Raw genomic sequence first — 14,784 nt, forward strand, 5'->3', positions numbered from 1 at the left:
CCGACAGCTGCTACCTACACAAAGGACTTCTTCTGTGGACTTGGCATCACTCTGATAAGCTGGTTTACCAGCTTGGTTACAGTTCTCATTATAGCAGTATTCGTCTCTCTTATTGGACAGTCCCTCTCATGGTATAACCACTTCTATGTCTCCGTTTGTCTGTATGGAACTGCAGCTATAGCCAAAATAATATTCATACATACCCTTGCAAAAAGATTTTATTATGTGGTAAGTGTTGGGCTTTTTTATTGATTTCTTTCTGCCACCTTTAAGGATTGAAGACAAACTCAGGTGGGGTTCCTTATGTTTCACCTTTTGTGACACCAAAAATTGTTTGGCATGGTTATGGAAAATTGACTCCCAGAACCATGTTGACTTTCTGGAAAGCTTCTTATTCTGAGGGTTGCAGACTTTAAATAAATGAGTTTATATGGCTGGCAAACAGTGTTTGGGGTGTTGGTGACAGCAAGGCGTGTTAGCATGGTCTTCTCCTTCTGCTGACAGGGGCAGTTTTTGTAACCATGATCTTTAATCTGCCAACCTTCCCTGGGGCCACCAGTTATTTTTATTTGAATAGCTCTGTTCTCCATTGGACTGTCAGCTCCTTGAGGGCAGGGATGATGCTGTTCACTCTCCCCCATGCTGAGGCAGTCTCTGGCACAGAACTGACACTATTTTCTGCCTGGATGAGCACTTTATCTAATGCTGCACTGAACATGTTCAGTCTCCTTTACTTTTTTTTTCAACCTGTATGTTGTTGATACAGATTTTGTCAGCATGCTAGGTGGTCTGGGGGTTAATGACACATTGCTGAAGAGAGAAAGGGAAGGGAGATAGAGTTCCAAAATGACATATGCTGTCGTAGAGAAATAGCCGTGTTTTCATGGTTTCAACTGTATACATTTGTTTGGTAAAAACAAAGTTAAGTATTAGGTTTGTGAGAGAGCAGGGCTAAAAACTGAATAATTAGAGAGCAAGCCATTCTCATGTTCTGGTTTTCTAAGATAATAAAAGGGAAAATCTTTCTTTCTTCCATCATTTTCAGTATGGCATGTGCACACCTGTTTATTTCAGTTTTTCCTGCTGGGGATTAGACTGGAGACATGGAAGATTATAAACAGCATACTTTGACTAGCATGTCTTCAGGAACTGAAGCTTGGTCTCAGTTTAGTTCATGTTGGGATATGGTGTAAGGAGCCCTTCTGTGTGGCAGGCCCTACTGAAGAGATACATTGAGGTTAGTCATCTGTTTATGGTTGAGCCAATACTTATATCTTCATGACTTCAGTTTCCAAAAGAATTACATGATGCGGCTCAATTTCAGGTATTTATTCTTGCTGCAGTGGGATGTAACCAGAGTGTGGCTGACTCTTGTTGATATGGCTTTGGGGTACAGTAGAGGGTAAGACAGAAATGCTTAGTAACATTCTGTCTAATTTCAGTTGTCCAATTATGAAACTTGGGGCTGAAGGCACAGTAGAAAGAGTTATATTTTCATTTTTGTCTGACATCGTCTTTGAGTACCCAGTGGGTTCCCATCCTCGGACCTGGTACAGAGATTGGGGACATAGTCTTTTCTTTGAGAAGGTCACAGTCTCAATTCGGGGATGAAATGATGGGGAAACCACAGTGATTTCAGTGTACTGGGATGAAGTAAAATAGTGATAGTTTCACAGTGCTGTAGGATTGTAGGGCCAGGAGAGATGAATTTTGTTTGTGAAGTCAGGAAGGCTTCATGAAGGGGGTAGTGACATTTGAACTGTGTTTTTTTGTGGCCTGAGTAGAAGTGTACCAGGGAACTGGTTGATGGGCAAAGGTCAGAATATACAAGATGTGTTTGGGTCACAGGCAATAAAAAGTTCAGTGTGGTGAAGATAAGGTTGATAGTTAGAGCATAACCCTAAAAATCACTGGGGCCACAGTTTAAACTTTCTAAGCAGGATATTGAATGAGAAGATTTGTGATTCAGCAGGAACACACTGGTAACAGTATACTTTACCAATGAACTGGAAGGGGAAAGGGTGATAGAGGTAGGGAGAAGGGAACTAGATTTGAGGGATGTTTGAACTTGGTACAAAGTGGGAACAGTGTAAAACATCTTCAGTTATTACAGTCTTCATTGTTGATGTCTTTGTAAATATCTGAGTGGAATTCTGCTTCAGATTGAATCCTGAGAACTATTTTATTCTTTCTAGAGACCATGACTCTTGATTAATAGTGTTGAACATCTAATATTTTACCGACAATAGCCTTTCATTGTCCAAGGAGGTTTGCCACGTGACCTTTAGTTTGTTTTGAAACACGTGTGACTGAAACTCTTTTGCACTTTTGAAGTAGGGGCTCTTTTAACAAACATGCCCTGGACTGTATAGAAATGAGAAGGCAGAGGAGAGAGAAAAACTTAAACATATGTATTTCTGTTTTGGTGTTTGTGCACCGAAATTACAACTTTCATGTTTACACTAATAGAATCACTGGTGTAGAAGTTAAGATGTATAAAATTCATAAGGCAACTTTCCCCTGAAGAACTCAAGGTGCTGTACGGGAATCCTCAGACTTTCAGACTTCAAAGCTCAGAAAGTGTTGATCAAACGCCCCATGGCCCTGTGCTCTAAGGGTCCTGCAGTTCTGGAGGTGTGCTGTTGGTGGCGCTGCAACAGCTTATACTGTTCATGTGGGTTGTTTCTCTGGTTTGCTTGACATTCTTTGAAAATTTCATGAATAAAAGAGCTTATAGAAGTGAATGTTTTAAGGGAAGTGCTTTCTTCTACTTTAGAACACTTCCAAAGGTCTCCCGGCCCAGTGGAGGGAAAGCTTATATATGAGTAATGATGTTTTTACCCCAACTTGTTAAATTCTCCTTTCCAGTGCAGCAGTTTGAACTTATTGCTTCATGAGAGGAGGTAGCTTTGTCAGTGTTTACTTCATAGTCTAAAGGATAGACCCTGCTTAAGACAAAATGTAGCTTTTCTGAGCAGTGGAAATTATACTGCAATAAAAGATCTTGATGAGTTGTCTGTATATTCTTTCTTTCAGAATGCCAGTGGCCGGTATCTGGGAGAAGTATTTTTTGATGTCTCGTTGTTTGTACACTGTGGGTTCCTAACAGCTCTCACTTACCGGGGGCTCTGCTCCGCATTTATCAGCGCTGTCTGGGTGGCATTCCCAATGCTCACAAAGCTTTGCGTGCAAAAGGACTTGAAGCAGCATGGTAGGGTATTTTTGGTTGCGATACAAACGGGAAATGCCTTAAAATACATTAAGGCTTCCAGAGACTTGTCTCCTTATTTGATTTTCTTGGGTAGACTTTCAAAATTATTGCTGTTTTAAGATCACACAGATGTTTATCTTATATCCATCATTCTCACATAAATGAACACATGGTAATATATTACATTTTTTGTTTTCTTATTTGTATTTTACCGTCTCAAAGTGTTTTATCTCTCTTTATAACATGTACCAAAAGGCCAAGTCACTGCTAACCTAATTTTTGTTAGGTGTAAAGATACACTGTTGCTATAAAAAGCTATTATCTCACTGGAGAATTTCAGAGATGTATGTTTTCTTTCTCTTTTTCTCTAGGTGCCGGAGGAAAATTTATTGCCTTTTACCTTTTGGGGATGTTTATTCCATATCTGTATGCACTGTACCTCATCTGGGCTGTATTTGAGATGTTTACCCCTATCCTTGGTAGGAGTGGTTCGGAAATTCCACCTGACGTTGTGCTGGCCTCTATTTTGGCTGTTTGTACCATGATTCTCTCATCCTATTTTGTAAGGAAAAAGTTTTTGTTTTTTTTTTTATTTCCTTCTTCAATTTATATATAAATATATGATGAGTTTAACTGTGCTAGATCTTATGAAATAGCATTGAAGAGCTTCCCTGGTTTCTCAGACTGTAAAGAATCCGCCTGAAATGCAAGAGATCTGGGTTCAACCCCTGAGTCGGGAAGATCCCCTGGAAAAGGAAATGGCAACCCACTCCAGTATTCTTGGCTAGAGGATTCCATTGACAGAAGAGCCTGGCGGTCTACAGTCCATGGGGTTGCAGAGTCGGACACGACTGAGTGGCCAACACTTACTTTCTACTCTTAAGCAAAAGAAATGGTGCATATTGTAGGTTTGGTGTGGTCGGAAAATGTAAAAGGGGAGTTTTGTTGTTATTTTTGCCTCCTCATGCTCCCAAATCCTCTGATGATACTTCTTTTCAGATAGCTATCAAACCACCTGAATGTGAATGTGTGGAATGAATATCAAGTGAGAACTGGTAGACTGTTTGGTGGTGAATTTTTAAACTGATAAGAACAGATACTACACTTGATCTTAGCCAAAAGGCCGAGAAGCGATGGTGGTGAATTTTTAGAATGTGTTTTGAACTTACTGACTAGAGGCAAGTGTTAAAAAATACGTGGTAGTCTCACTGTTGCTGTTAGAGCTAGTGAAGGGAGACTAATTCTGATGAGGACTTTTCCACTGTCATTCACCTGCCTCACTGCTGGCACCACCAAGGTCCTTAGTGGAGTCTGTGTCCTTGAGTGACATGCTTACAGCACCCAAACATGCCTTCATTTACCGAGTAATAAGGACGTGTCACAGGCCTTGTTGTTTTGCTCTGTCAGTGTTCCGCCCTCGGGGAGAGAGTCCTGCCTCTGCTATGCCTGCTTCTCTTCTCAGGGACTCTCCAGAGGGGAGAGGGGGGAAGAAATGGTGCAGAGTGGATAACACCCACCCTGCTGCAGCAAGCTGCAGGCGGAGCTCTGCCCTTAGCGTGGTGTCAGCACTCCCCTGTTCTGTGGTTCTTTTCATTGCAGTTCCTAAGAATAAGACATACCTGTCTTACTTGAATACCTGTAGTTATACTCTGAGACTTGAGGCTAGGGGACAAAACAGAAAAAGTAGTTAGGACTCTTAGAATTCTTTCCTCCATGGAGATAATAATGAGCTTTTCACACAGATACAGTAAAAGGCATCTCATGTGAAGACTAAAATCTCGGAACCAGAGATACGGTCAGCACTATCCATGGAAGGCCCTTCAATAGAGTTTGTCCTTGTTTAGTCGCTAAGTCGTGTCTGACTCTTTGTGAGCCCATGGCCTGTAGCCAGCCAAGTTCCTCTACCCATGGGATTTTCCAGGGAAGAATACTGGAGTGGGTTGCCATTTCCTTCTCCAAAATAACCAATAAATAGCTGTGTATGTGACTGTGTCTATAGCCCTGTAGAGTAATTCTTATACACAGAACTTTTTTTTTTTTTTAACTATTAATACTATGGTTAAGTCTTTACTGGTATTTGCAGGGATGGATGGAAAATTCTGAAGTGCTCTTTGTTCTCTTCAAAGTTTACTTCTCTTGGTTTTAATGTTAAGCCTTTAAATCCTCTGTGATTCTTGATAGGTTGGCTGTTGTGAAAATTAAAGGAGTTTGTAGTGTCATCACATGGAGATTAGGTTTAATCTAGAGTAAGCAAAGTTATGAACTGGATCCTCCAGCCCCCAAATCATCGTCTGTGAATGAAGGCTTTTAATACTCATAAAAGATGATCAAAATGTGGGGCATTTCAGATCAGTTCAGTATGAACCGGGGACAAAAAGAACCCTGAAAACTGGGAGTGACTCCAAAGCATGTAAATCTTTGAAACCATAAGCAACTAGATTAAAGTTATTATCTATCTTCTAAATTATATTTTATTTGGAAAGCTTTTGGACAGTGCCTCTTGGAGTATTTTAAGCTCGAATTTGATTGTCATTACACTGAGATAACTCTGCTGCTCTTTGATGCTGTGGGTTACCATTCTCTTCACTTTTCTTGTTTGTGTGTACCTGTGTTATAGATAGTGGCTTTTTAATAGAGTGAGCCTTTTCTTCTTGGGTAGTGGAGAACTGAACCACGATGCATACTTCTGAGAGCTTTTCTCTTAGTCTATGGGGATTTATTAAATATATTTGCTAGGAAGCAATTAAATTGCTGTCAAATGACTGGTTAGGTTTCTGGGAGTTATCTTGTGCTGGGGCCGTCGTGGTTATATTGATTACATAAGACTACTGATAGGAGTGGGATCAGGAGGAAACTGTCAGAGAGAAACAGAAAAAGCCAGTACACACTGGACATTGCATAGTGCCTTCTCATGGTTCTCTTCATTTTAATTCACACCCATTTTGGGACCTAGAGTGGTATCAGATATAATATTTAAGACAAAAGATAGTGACATTTAAGACAGTGGGATCCAGATACATTGTTATTTAGGTCATTCTCTTCTTCCTTCTCTTCCTCTGTGATCACCTTTTCATTTGTCACCATTACCAAACCTCTTCCAGGAGGTGGACACAAGAGGCAGAAAAGATGAGCCTCATAACATGGAGAAGAGAGAATGTGGATGTGGGAACTGTAGCCTAACTGAAAGCTGTAGGACAGCTCTAGGTAGCAGCAGGGTGGAGAATGGCAGGAACCACAGGGAGGTTTTATCTGGACCCACACGACTCTGTACCAAAACCTAACCAGCCTTCCACTGGAGGTGAAACTCATTACGTGGCAGGATATTTGATACTGTTCTAAGGAGCCACATTTTAAATATTGTGACTCTTAGGAAGAAGAGGGACAGACAGGGCAACAAATTGTGTTTTGCTAACTCACTACCCTAAATCCTTGGGTACTTTTTCTCCTTTCTGGCTCCAGTGTGAAAACATAAGGCCAGTACTCCTTTGCTGGAGATTACCCTGGATGGCATATGTTACACTGTAGATATAAAATCTTTTTATTAGTTTCATATAGTTGAATACTTGGTATGAATAATTTTTCGTTTTCATCTCAAAAACATATTTTCACCTTTATGTTCTTCACTTTTCTTCTTATTGACCCTAGGAGAGTAGCCGATAAGGGGAGCAGGGATTAGGTCATTGTTTCTTGGAGTGGCTCCTTCAGAACCCCTAGGGGATCTGTGGACATATTCTATGAGTTGTGTGTCCTCCAAAACTTTAATCCAATGATTTCATTACAATTAAGAAACTAATATAAGTATATTTAGGACGTTCAGGATGCCCATCTTGAGACTGAGCCACTTGTTTTCCTGCCCAAGTTCAGATTTGTTGTTTTGTTGTTGGCTTTGGTTAACTTGGCAGTGAAAAGAGCAGAATGACTTTTATTTTCCCAGTTTGTTTCAGTTTTCACAGTTTTGTGTGTTTTGCAATTGAACTAAAAGTTGATTTATGATACTGTGTAAGTGTCAGGTGCAGAACTACTTTTATAACAGTTTTTCTTTACATGCAGGGCAGTCTTGAGTGTGCATCTAAATGCTCATTTAGGTGAATCTAGCACCTGGACATGTTATGAAAGCATTACGAATAGAACTTGAGTTTTGTTTTGAAATAGGCCTGCTTACTTGCATAAAAGGTTACCCCTTTAATAAAAACATGTCATGATGTCTGGTATAGTTAAATAGTTGTCTGCTGTACAGTGTTGGCTGCAGAGTACTGATAGAAATAAAATTCGGTCACTGTTTGACTGACAGGTGTACATGCTGTAATCTCTTGAGTGAGCAGAGACCCTGTCTCAGTTTCCCTGTTCCCCCTTACTGTCTTGCTGCCTGCCAAGAAGTCTGCATACTGTCTCCATGATGGTGGCATCTCTCATTTATTTAGACTCTTGACTTGTGGTGGAAATCCCTTATAATGAGTGCTTGGTGTGCCGGAAGCTGCAGTGTGTTAGCACATGTCCTTCATTATCTGCTACAATGCCTGTTAGAAAGTCACTGAAACCCCTTTCCTGCCAATGGTAAATTTTCTGTTTTTGTGTTTTTAGATTAACTTCATCTACCTTGCCAAAAGCACAAAAAGAACAATGCTAAGTTTAACTTTGGTATGTACAGTTACATTCCTCCTTGTTTGCAGTGGGACTTTTTTCCCGTACAGCTCCAACCCTGCCAGTCCAAAGCCAAAGAGAGTGTTTCTTCAGGTAAGAGTGATTTTGTGTGACCTATTTGAGATTCTGGACAGGAAAGGCTTATGGTATTTTGAGTTTCACTGGTCAACAGTAAAGCTCAAAACACATAAGTGACTTTTCTACTGTTGACCTGTTAATTGTACCTTGACTGTTTTGTGTAAGGCAGTGAGGAAAAGATAGACCATCAAGAGGCATTCTGATCAGCTAGAAACCCTTCTCCCAAGGGACTGAAAGGAAACCTGTTTGTTTTTACTACTGTTCATATTACAAAAATGTACTTAGAAAAATGAGCACATATATGTATCATGAAGTAATGAACTGTTAGAAATACAGATTGTAAAGCTGTTTGCAGACTGAGTAAAAATATGAACTCCTATCAACTGGCAAAAGGAAACAGATTCTTTAAGAATCTGCTAGTAAGACTGATCTTAGGTAATATTCAAGGTAATACGGGATAGTGAAAGTATAACAACTTAGATATTAATAGAATGAGATTTGCAACTTTCTTAGATTTCAGGTTTTTCTGCAAACTTTTTGGAGCTGGTAAAAAACAGGAAAAAGAACTTAAGTTATCTTATTTTCAGTCTTCCTGTAAGAGAGAATGGAGTGGCCAAACAGAAAAGCCAAGAGTCATAACCTAGATTACTATTCAAAGACTTGAGTAAGTTAATAATAATATGTTTGAACTTAAAGATCAGAGGAGAGGAGATTTTGAGGAAGAGCCAACTATTCCTTGTTTACAGACCTGTAGAACACAGTGATCCATTTTATGTGACAGATGTTACATCAGTAATCATTAGGAGAAGCTAGACTTTTATTATTTTTAAAAAACTCCTGTCCTGATTTGTTTTGGGGTTCTCTTCTTCCCCAGCTTCAGAACTTGGCAGACATTTCCTATAAAGGGCCAGGTAATAAATATTTCAGGCTCTGCCAGCCGGTCTCTGTTTTAGCCACTCTGTTTTTACAGAGTGAAAGCTGCCGTGGACAACACCAGCAGATGCATGTGGCCGTGTTCCAGTAAAGCTTTGTTTATAAAAATAGTAGCAGGCCATTTGGCCTGTGGGCTTTGGTTTACCCCTGCCCTTTGTACTGTTTCTTTTCGAATTTGATATTCTTCAGGCTGGTTTCTGCTGTCAGTAGAGCTATTCAGGATGGAGCAAGGTGCCTTTTCATTCTGTTAGGCACAAGTCTGTCATCTAGTGGTGAGCTGTGATTTCTGTTTTTCTTTTGCCCTTGAATTAGCTTCATGTAACAGACTGAAAGGGAAAAGGGGGGTGTGTGTGTATGTGTGTATTTCTTTTAAGTAAGACCTTTTAGGAGTTTTAGTGTTCATGTGTTTTAACTCTGAAATAGTTGGTTTTCAAAAAAACTTGTATGAAATACAAATATAGCAGTATATTTGTAAGAAATAGTAAAACAATCATCTTGAATTTAAAAGATCATTAGTTGCACCTTAGAAAACCCTTGTGTTCCCTTCTTAATCCCAACTCTTTTGCTCCTCTCCTTCTTACCACCCTCCAAAATACTATCTTAAAGGTTGCAGTTAACCATCACTGTACCACATATGTATGAATCTCTAAACAACATATAAGTCTTGCCTGTTTTTGAGCTTCTTATAGATAAAGCCAAACCAAAAATACTCCTTGGTAACTTTGCTTCTTATTGCCCAACAGCATGTCAAAGTGTTCCAGGATGAATTGTATCACTGTAGTTCATTATTTTTCATTGCTGCATAGACTTCTGTTCTAGGATGACACCCTAATTTATTTGTCCATTCTGCTATCAGTGGACATTTGGGTTGTATCCAGCTTTTGCTAATATAGACAGTGTGGAACCAACACTCTTGTACCCTGTTCAAGTTTCTCTGAGGTCCACACTCAGGAGTGGAGTTGCTGGCGTGCAGGGTATGTGCATGCTGACTTTACTAGGTGATGCTAAGCAGTCTCCTGAAGTGTTGGTGCCAGTGGTATGTGAGGGTCCCGTTGCTCGGTAGCCTCTTCATCTCTTGGTATTGTTACTTAGTCATTTTCGTTCATGTGGGGCAGGGATGTGGGTGAAGGAGTTTAAACAGTGCTTTCCTCATGAGGCTTGTTCTTCTCAGCATATAACCAGAACGTTTCATGGTCTGGATGGAAACGTAGTTAAACGGGACTCTGGAGTGTGGATCAATGGGTTTGATTATACCGGCATGTCTCACATAACACCTCACGTTCCCGAAATCAACGACACCGTCCGAGCTGACTGCGAGGAGAGCGCCCCACTCTGTGGCTTCCCCTGGTATCTGCCTGTGCACTTCCTCATCAGGTCGGCCCATCACTTCTCTCCTCTGAGATGGGGGTAGTGTGTTCTCAGTTCCTGTCACTATGCCGCTACTCTGTTATTTAAACTGGTTAATGTAGAAGTTGAGTGCTGTTTATATTATTTTTTTATATCACTACAAAAGCTCTGACATTACTACAGATAAAGCACTCAGAAGGTTTTTTTTTTTTTTTCTTCCTTCAAAATTCTGCTTTTTCAAATTTAGGATGTCTTTCCTCTAGAAACCTGAATAGTTACAAAGGGTAGCCCTTTTAATTGGTCTAACAGATAGCAAGCAGCTAAGCATCAGTTTCTAATTGTTTTATTTCTGGGAAGTTTAATGGTTTGGCAGTGAAGGAATGGAGGAAAAGAATAGTATGGGTATTAGTATGGGTAATGGAACTCAGATCACCTGGGATCCTTGTTCTTAACTTCAGGAAGGGTTTACTATACAATAATAACCTGGGCTTCAGAGAAACTGACGTTGTTTATCATCATTTCCATCAGAGTTTGTGTTTATTATATTCTGAGTGTGTCTAGTTATAGCTAGAAGTTAATCAATAAAGCAACCTAAATATTGAAGTTACCTTTCCAAATAGGAAAAACTGGTATCTTCCTGCCCCAGAAGTTTCTCCAAGAGAACCTGCTCATTTCAGACTTGTATCCAAAGAACAGACACCCTGGGATTCCATAAAGCTGACCTTTGAAGCAACAGGTAAGTCAGATGATAGGTTTTTTCTTCTATCACTTCTTAAAAATTTCAATACTCACATTTAGTTTTTCCTCAAATTTATAATAGTGACCAGCAACTTAGGAAGAACTTAGCATTTTTAAAAGCAATTGAAGCTGGTTATGATTTTTAAAATAAAATGTAATACTTTATTTTTTTAGAGCAGTTTAGAAAATGTTTACAGAAAAATTTGAGCAGAAAGTACAAAAATTTTACATGTCTGCCCCCCACCCTCCAGCTTCCCTTATTATTCTCCTTTTAAGTGTGGAACATATCATTGATGAGCCAATATTGATACATTATTAATAACAAAAGTTCTTAGTTTATTGTTTGTGTTGCTTAGTTCTGTGGGTTGTGACAAATGCATATTGTCATGTATTCACTATTACAATATCATACAGCATAGATTCACTGCCCTCAAGTCCCCTCAGTGATCCTCTCTGTTCACTGCCTCTGGCAACCACTGACCTTTTACCATATCCACTGTTTTGCCTTTTCCAGAATATCACATAGCTTGGAATTTTACTTGGTACCCTTTCCAGATTGGCTTCTTTTATTTAGTAGTTTGCATTTAAGGTGCTTTTATGTCTTTTAATGGGTTGATAGCTTATTTCTTTCTATTGCTATGAATGTACCACAGTTTATCTGCTGATCTGTTGAAGAATATCTTGGTTGTTTCCAGTTTTTGGTAATTCTGAATAAAGTTGCTATAAACATGTGCAGATTTTTGTGTAAAATAAGTTTTCAACTCATTTGGATAAATATCTAGGAGTGCAATTGCTGGACTGTACAATAAGCCTATATTTACCTTTGTAAGAAGCTGCTGAAGTGTCTTCCAAAGTATGAATTCCTACCAGCAATGAATGTGAGTTCTTGTTGTCCTACATTCTCACCAGCATTGGTGCTGTTAGTGTTTTGGATTTTAGCCATTCTCATCGATACATAGTGGGATCTCATTACTGTTTTGTCATTCCCTAATGACATATGTTGTTAGCATCTTTTCATACTTATTTGCCATATGTATAACTTCTTTGGTGAGGTGTCTATTCTGATCTTTTGTCCATTTATTAATTTACTGTTGAGCTTTAAGAGTTCTTTATATATGGGTCTAAGTCCTTTATCATGTGTTTTGCAATTATTTTCTCCCACTTTGTATTTTCATATCTTAGCAAGGGTTTTTCATAGAGCATAAGTGTTTTAAATTATTGAAGTCAACTTACTTTTTTTAATGGAATGCACTTTTGGTGTTGTATCTAAAAGTCATTGCCAAACCCAAGGTCTCTAAGTTTTCTCTGATGTTACCTTCCAGAAGTTTTAAAATTCTGTTTTTTACACTTATGTCTGTGATACATTTGCAACTAAATTTTTGTGAAAGGTCTACGGTCTGTGTCTAGATTCATTTTTTTGCATTTGTTCCAGTATCGTTTGTTGAGGACTATCCTGTCTCCACTGAGTTGCCTTTCTTTGTGAAAGATCCCTTGACTATATTTATGTGGGACTATTTTGGGCTCTATTTTGTTCTCTGTTTCTCTCTTCCCATCACTGCACTGTCTTGATTTCTGTAGTTTTATAGTATTTCTTGAAGTTGGGTAATGTCAGTGTCTTGACTTTACTTTTCTTCGGTATATTGCTTATTGCCTGTCTTTTGTCTTTCCATGTATCAATTTGGCAATACCTGCAAAATAGCTTTTTGTGATTTTGATTGGAATGGCATTGGACCTACAGATCAAGTTCAGGAAAATGACATCGTTATTGACTCTTTTGATCCATGACATGGAATCTCTCCATTTATTTATATCTTACTTATGTAGGTTCACACTTTTGCTCATATCTTGTGAGATTTATACCTCAGTGTGTAATTTTTGAGGCGCTAATGTAAATAGTACTGCTCACTGCTGGTATATAGGAAAGCAACTGACTTCTGTATATTAACTTTGTATCCTGTAGCCTTGCTATAATTGTTAGTTCCAGGATTTCTTTGGTTGATTCTTTTGGATTTTCTACATAGATGATCACATCATTTACAAAGGCAGTTTTGTTTCTTTCTTCCCAGTCTTTATGCTTTTTATTTCCTTTTCTTATCTCATGGCATTAGATAGGACTTCCCAGTTTGATTTTCAAACTGAGTGGTAAGAGGAGGTCATCCTTGCCTTGTTCCTGACTTTAATGAGAAAGCTTTCTTACCAACTGAGTATGATATTAGCTGAGTATGCTATTTCCTGTGGATGTTCTTTATCAGGTTGAGGAAGTTCCTATTTGTTTTTAGTTTGCTGCTAGTTTCTATTGTAAATGAATGTTTGGACTTTATCAAATATTTTTCTGTCTCTTTTAGCCTGTTTTATGTGATGGATTACATTACTTGATTTGTTGAACCAATCTTGTATACCTGGAATAAATTCCACTTGGTCGTAGTGTATAATTCTTACACATTGTTGGATTTAATTTTCTAATATTATGTTGTGGATTTTTACATCTGTGTTTATGAAGGAATACTAATTTTTAAGTTTTCTTGTAATGTCTTTGTGTGGTTTTGGTATGAAGGTGATGCTGGCCTCAGAATTAATTAGAAATTATTTCTTCTGCTTCTATATTCTGGAAGAAATGGTAGAGAATTTGTATAATTTCTTCCTTTAATATTTGGTAGAATTCACTAGTGAACTCATTTGGGCCTGGTTCTTTCTGTTTTGGAAGGTTGTTAATCATTCAGTTTTGTTTAAGAAAAGACTTTCAGATCCTCTGTTTCTTCTTGTGTGTGTACTGACAGATTGTGTCTTTGAAGGAATTGGTCTATTTCATTTGGGTTATCCAAGTTTGGTGCCTACGGTGTTCGTAATATTCTTTCATTATTCTTTTACCATCCATGGGCTCATCGTATAGTGTTGTCACCTCTTTGATTTCTGAGATTAGTGATCCGTGTCATCTCTTTTTTTCTTAGCCTGGCTAGAGCCTTATTGGTTTTACTAATATTTTCAAAGAACCAGTCTTGACTTCCTATTACAATTTTATGAATTTCTGCTGTTTTTAATTACTTATTTCTTCTACTTAGTTTAGAAAAAGAAGAGTAAATTAAATCCAGTTTATTAAAGTGGAAGCTTAAGAGTATTGATTTTAGATCATCTTTTCTAATATATGCTTTAAATGCTGTATTTTTCCCACTAAGCACTATCTTGGTACATCTCATAAATTAAAATTCTGGTTCACCTTACTTTGTTACCAATTGTTTTTCAGTATTGATTTCTAGCATAATTTCATTGGGGTCTAAGAGCATATTTTGTATTTCTATTCTACATTTATTGAAGTGTGTTTTATGGTGCAGGATATGGTCTCTCAGTGAATGTTTCATGTGAGCTTGAAGGTGTATTCTTGTGTTGAAGTACTATGAATATTTTTGGTGGTGGTGGTTTCCAGCTAGTTCGCAGAGTCTGCTTAAATTCATGTTCATTGAATTGGTGATGCAATCTAACCATCTCATCCTTTGCCCCCTTTTGCCTTCAGTCTTTCCCAGCATCAGGGTCTCTTCCTATGAGTCGACTCTTCACAACAGGTGGCCAAAGTATTGGAGCTTCAGCATCAGTCCTTCCAATGACTATTCAGGGTTGATATCCTTTAGGATTGACTGGTTTGATCTCCTTACTATCCAAGGGACTCTCAAGAGTCTTCTCCAGCACAGTTCAAAAGAAGCAATTCTTCAGCACTCAGCCTTCTTTAAGGTCCAATTTTCACACACATACAAGCTACTAGAAGAACCTTAGCTTTTTTTTTTTTTTTTCATTTATTTTTATTAGTTGGAGGCTAATTACTTTACAATATTGTAGTGGTTTTT

General features: G+C 38.4%; 1 protein-coding gene and 1 pseudogene across 1 annotated transcript in view; one reads left to right on the plus strand and one right to left on the minus strand.

The window, feature by feature from the left end:
* Positions 1 to 14,784, plus strand: part of ERMP1 (endoplasmic reticulum metallopeptidase 1) — a 67,063-nt gene that overhangs the window by 33,374 nt on the left and 18,905 nt on the right. The window contains exons 8-13 of the mRNA XM_065908327.1: positions 8 to 228; positions 3,037 to 3,211; positions 3,583 to 3,773; positions 7,793 to 7,945; positions 10,035 to 10,237; positions 10,831 to 10,946. Coding sequence (XP_065764399.1) covers positions 8 to 228; positions 3,037 to 3,211; positions 3,583 to 3,773; positions 7,793 to 7,945; positions 10,035 to 10,237; positions 10,831 to 10,946 — 1,059 coding nt within the window. The remainder of the gene's footprint in view (positions 1 to 7; positions 229 to 3,036; positions 3,212 to 3,582; positions 3,774 to 7,792; positions 7,946 to 10,034; positions 10,238 to 10,830; positions 10,947 to 14,784) is intronic.
* On the minus strand, positions 4,192 to 4,346 carry LOC136148811 (U2 spliceosomal RNA; annotated as a pseudogene).

The sequence above is a fragment of the Muntiacus reevesi genome, chromosome 17, assembly GCF_963930625.1.
Source record: "Muntiacus reevesi chromosome 17, mMunRee1.1, whole genome shotgun sequence".
Taxonomy (NCBI): domain Eukaryota; kingdom Metazoa; phylum Chordata; class Mammalia; order Artiodactyla; family Cervidae; genus Muntiacus; species Muntiacus reevesi.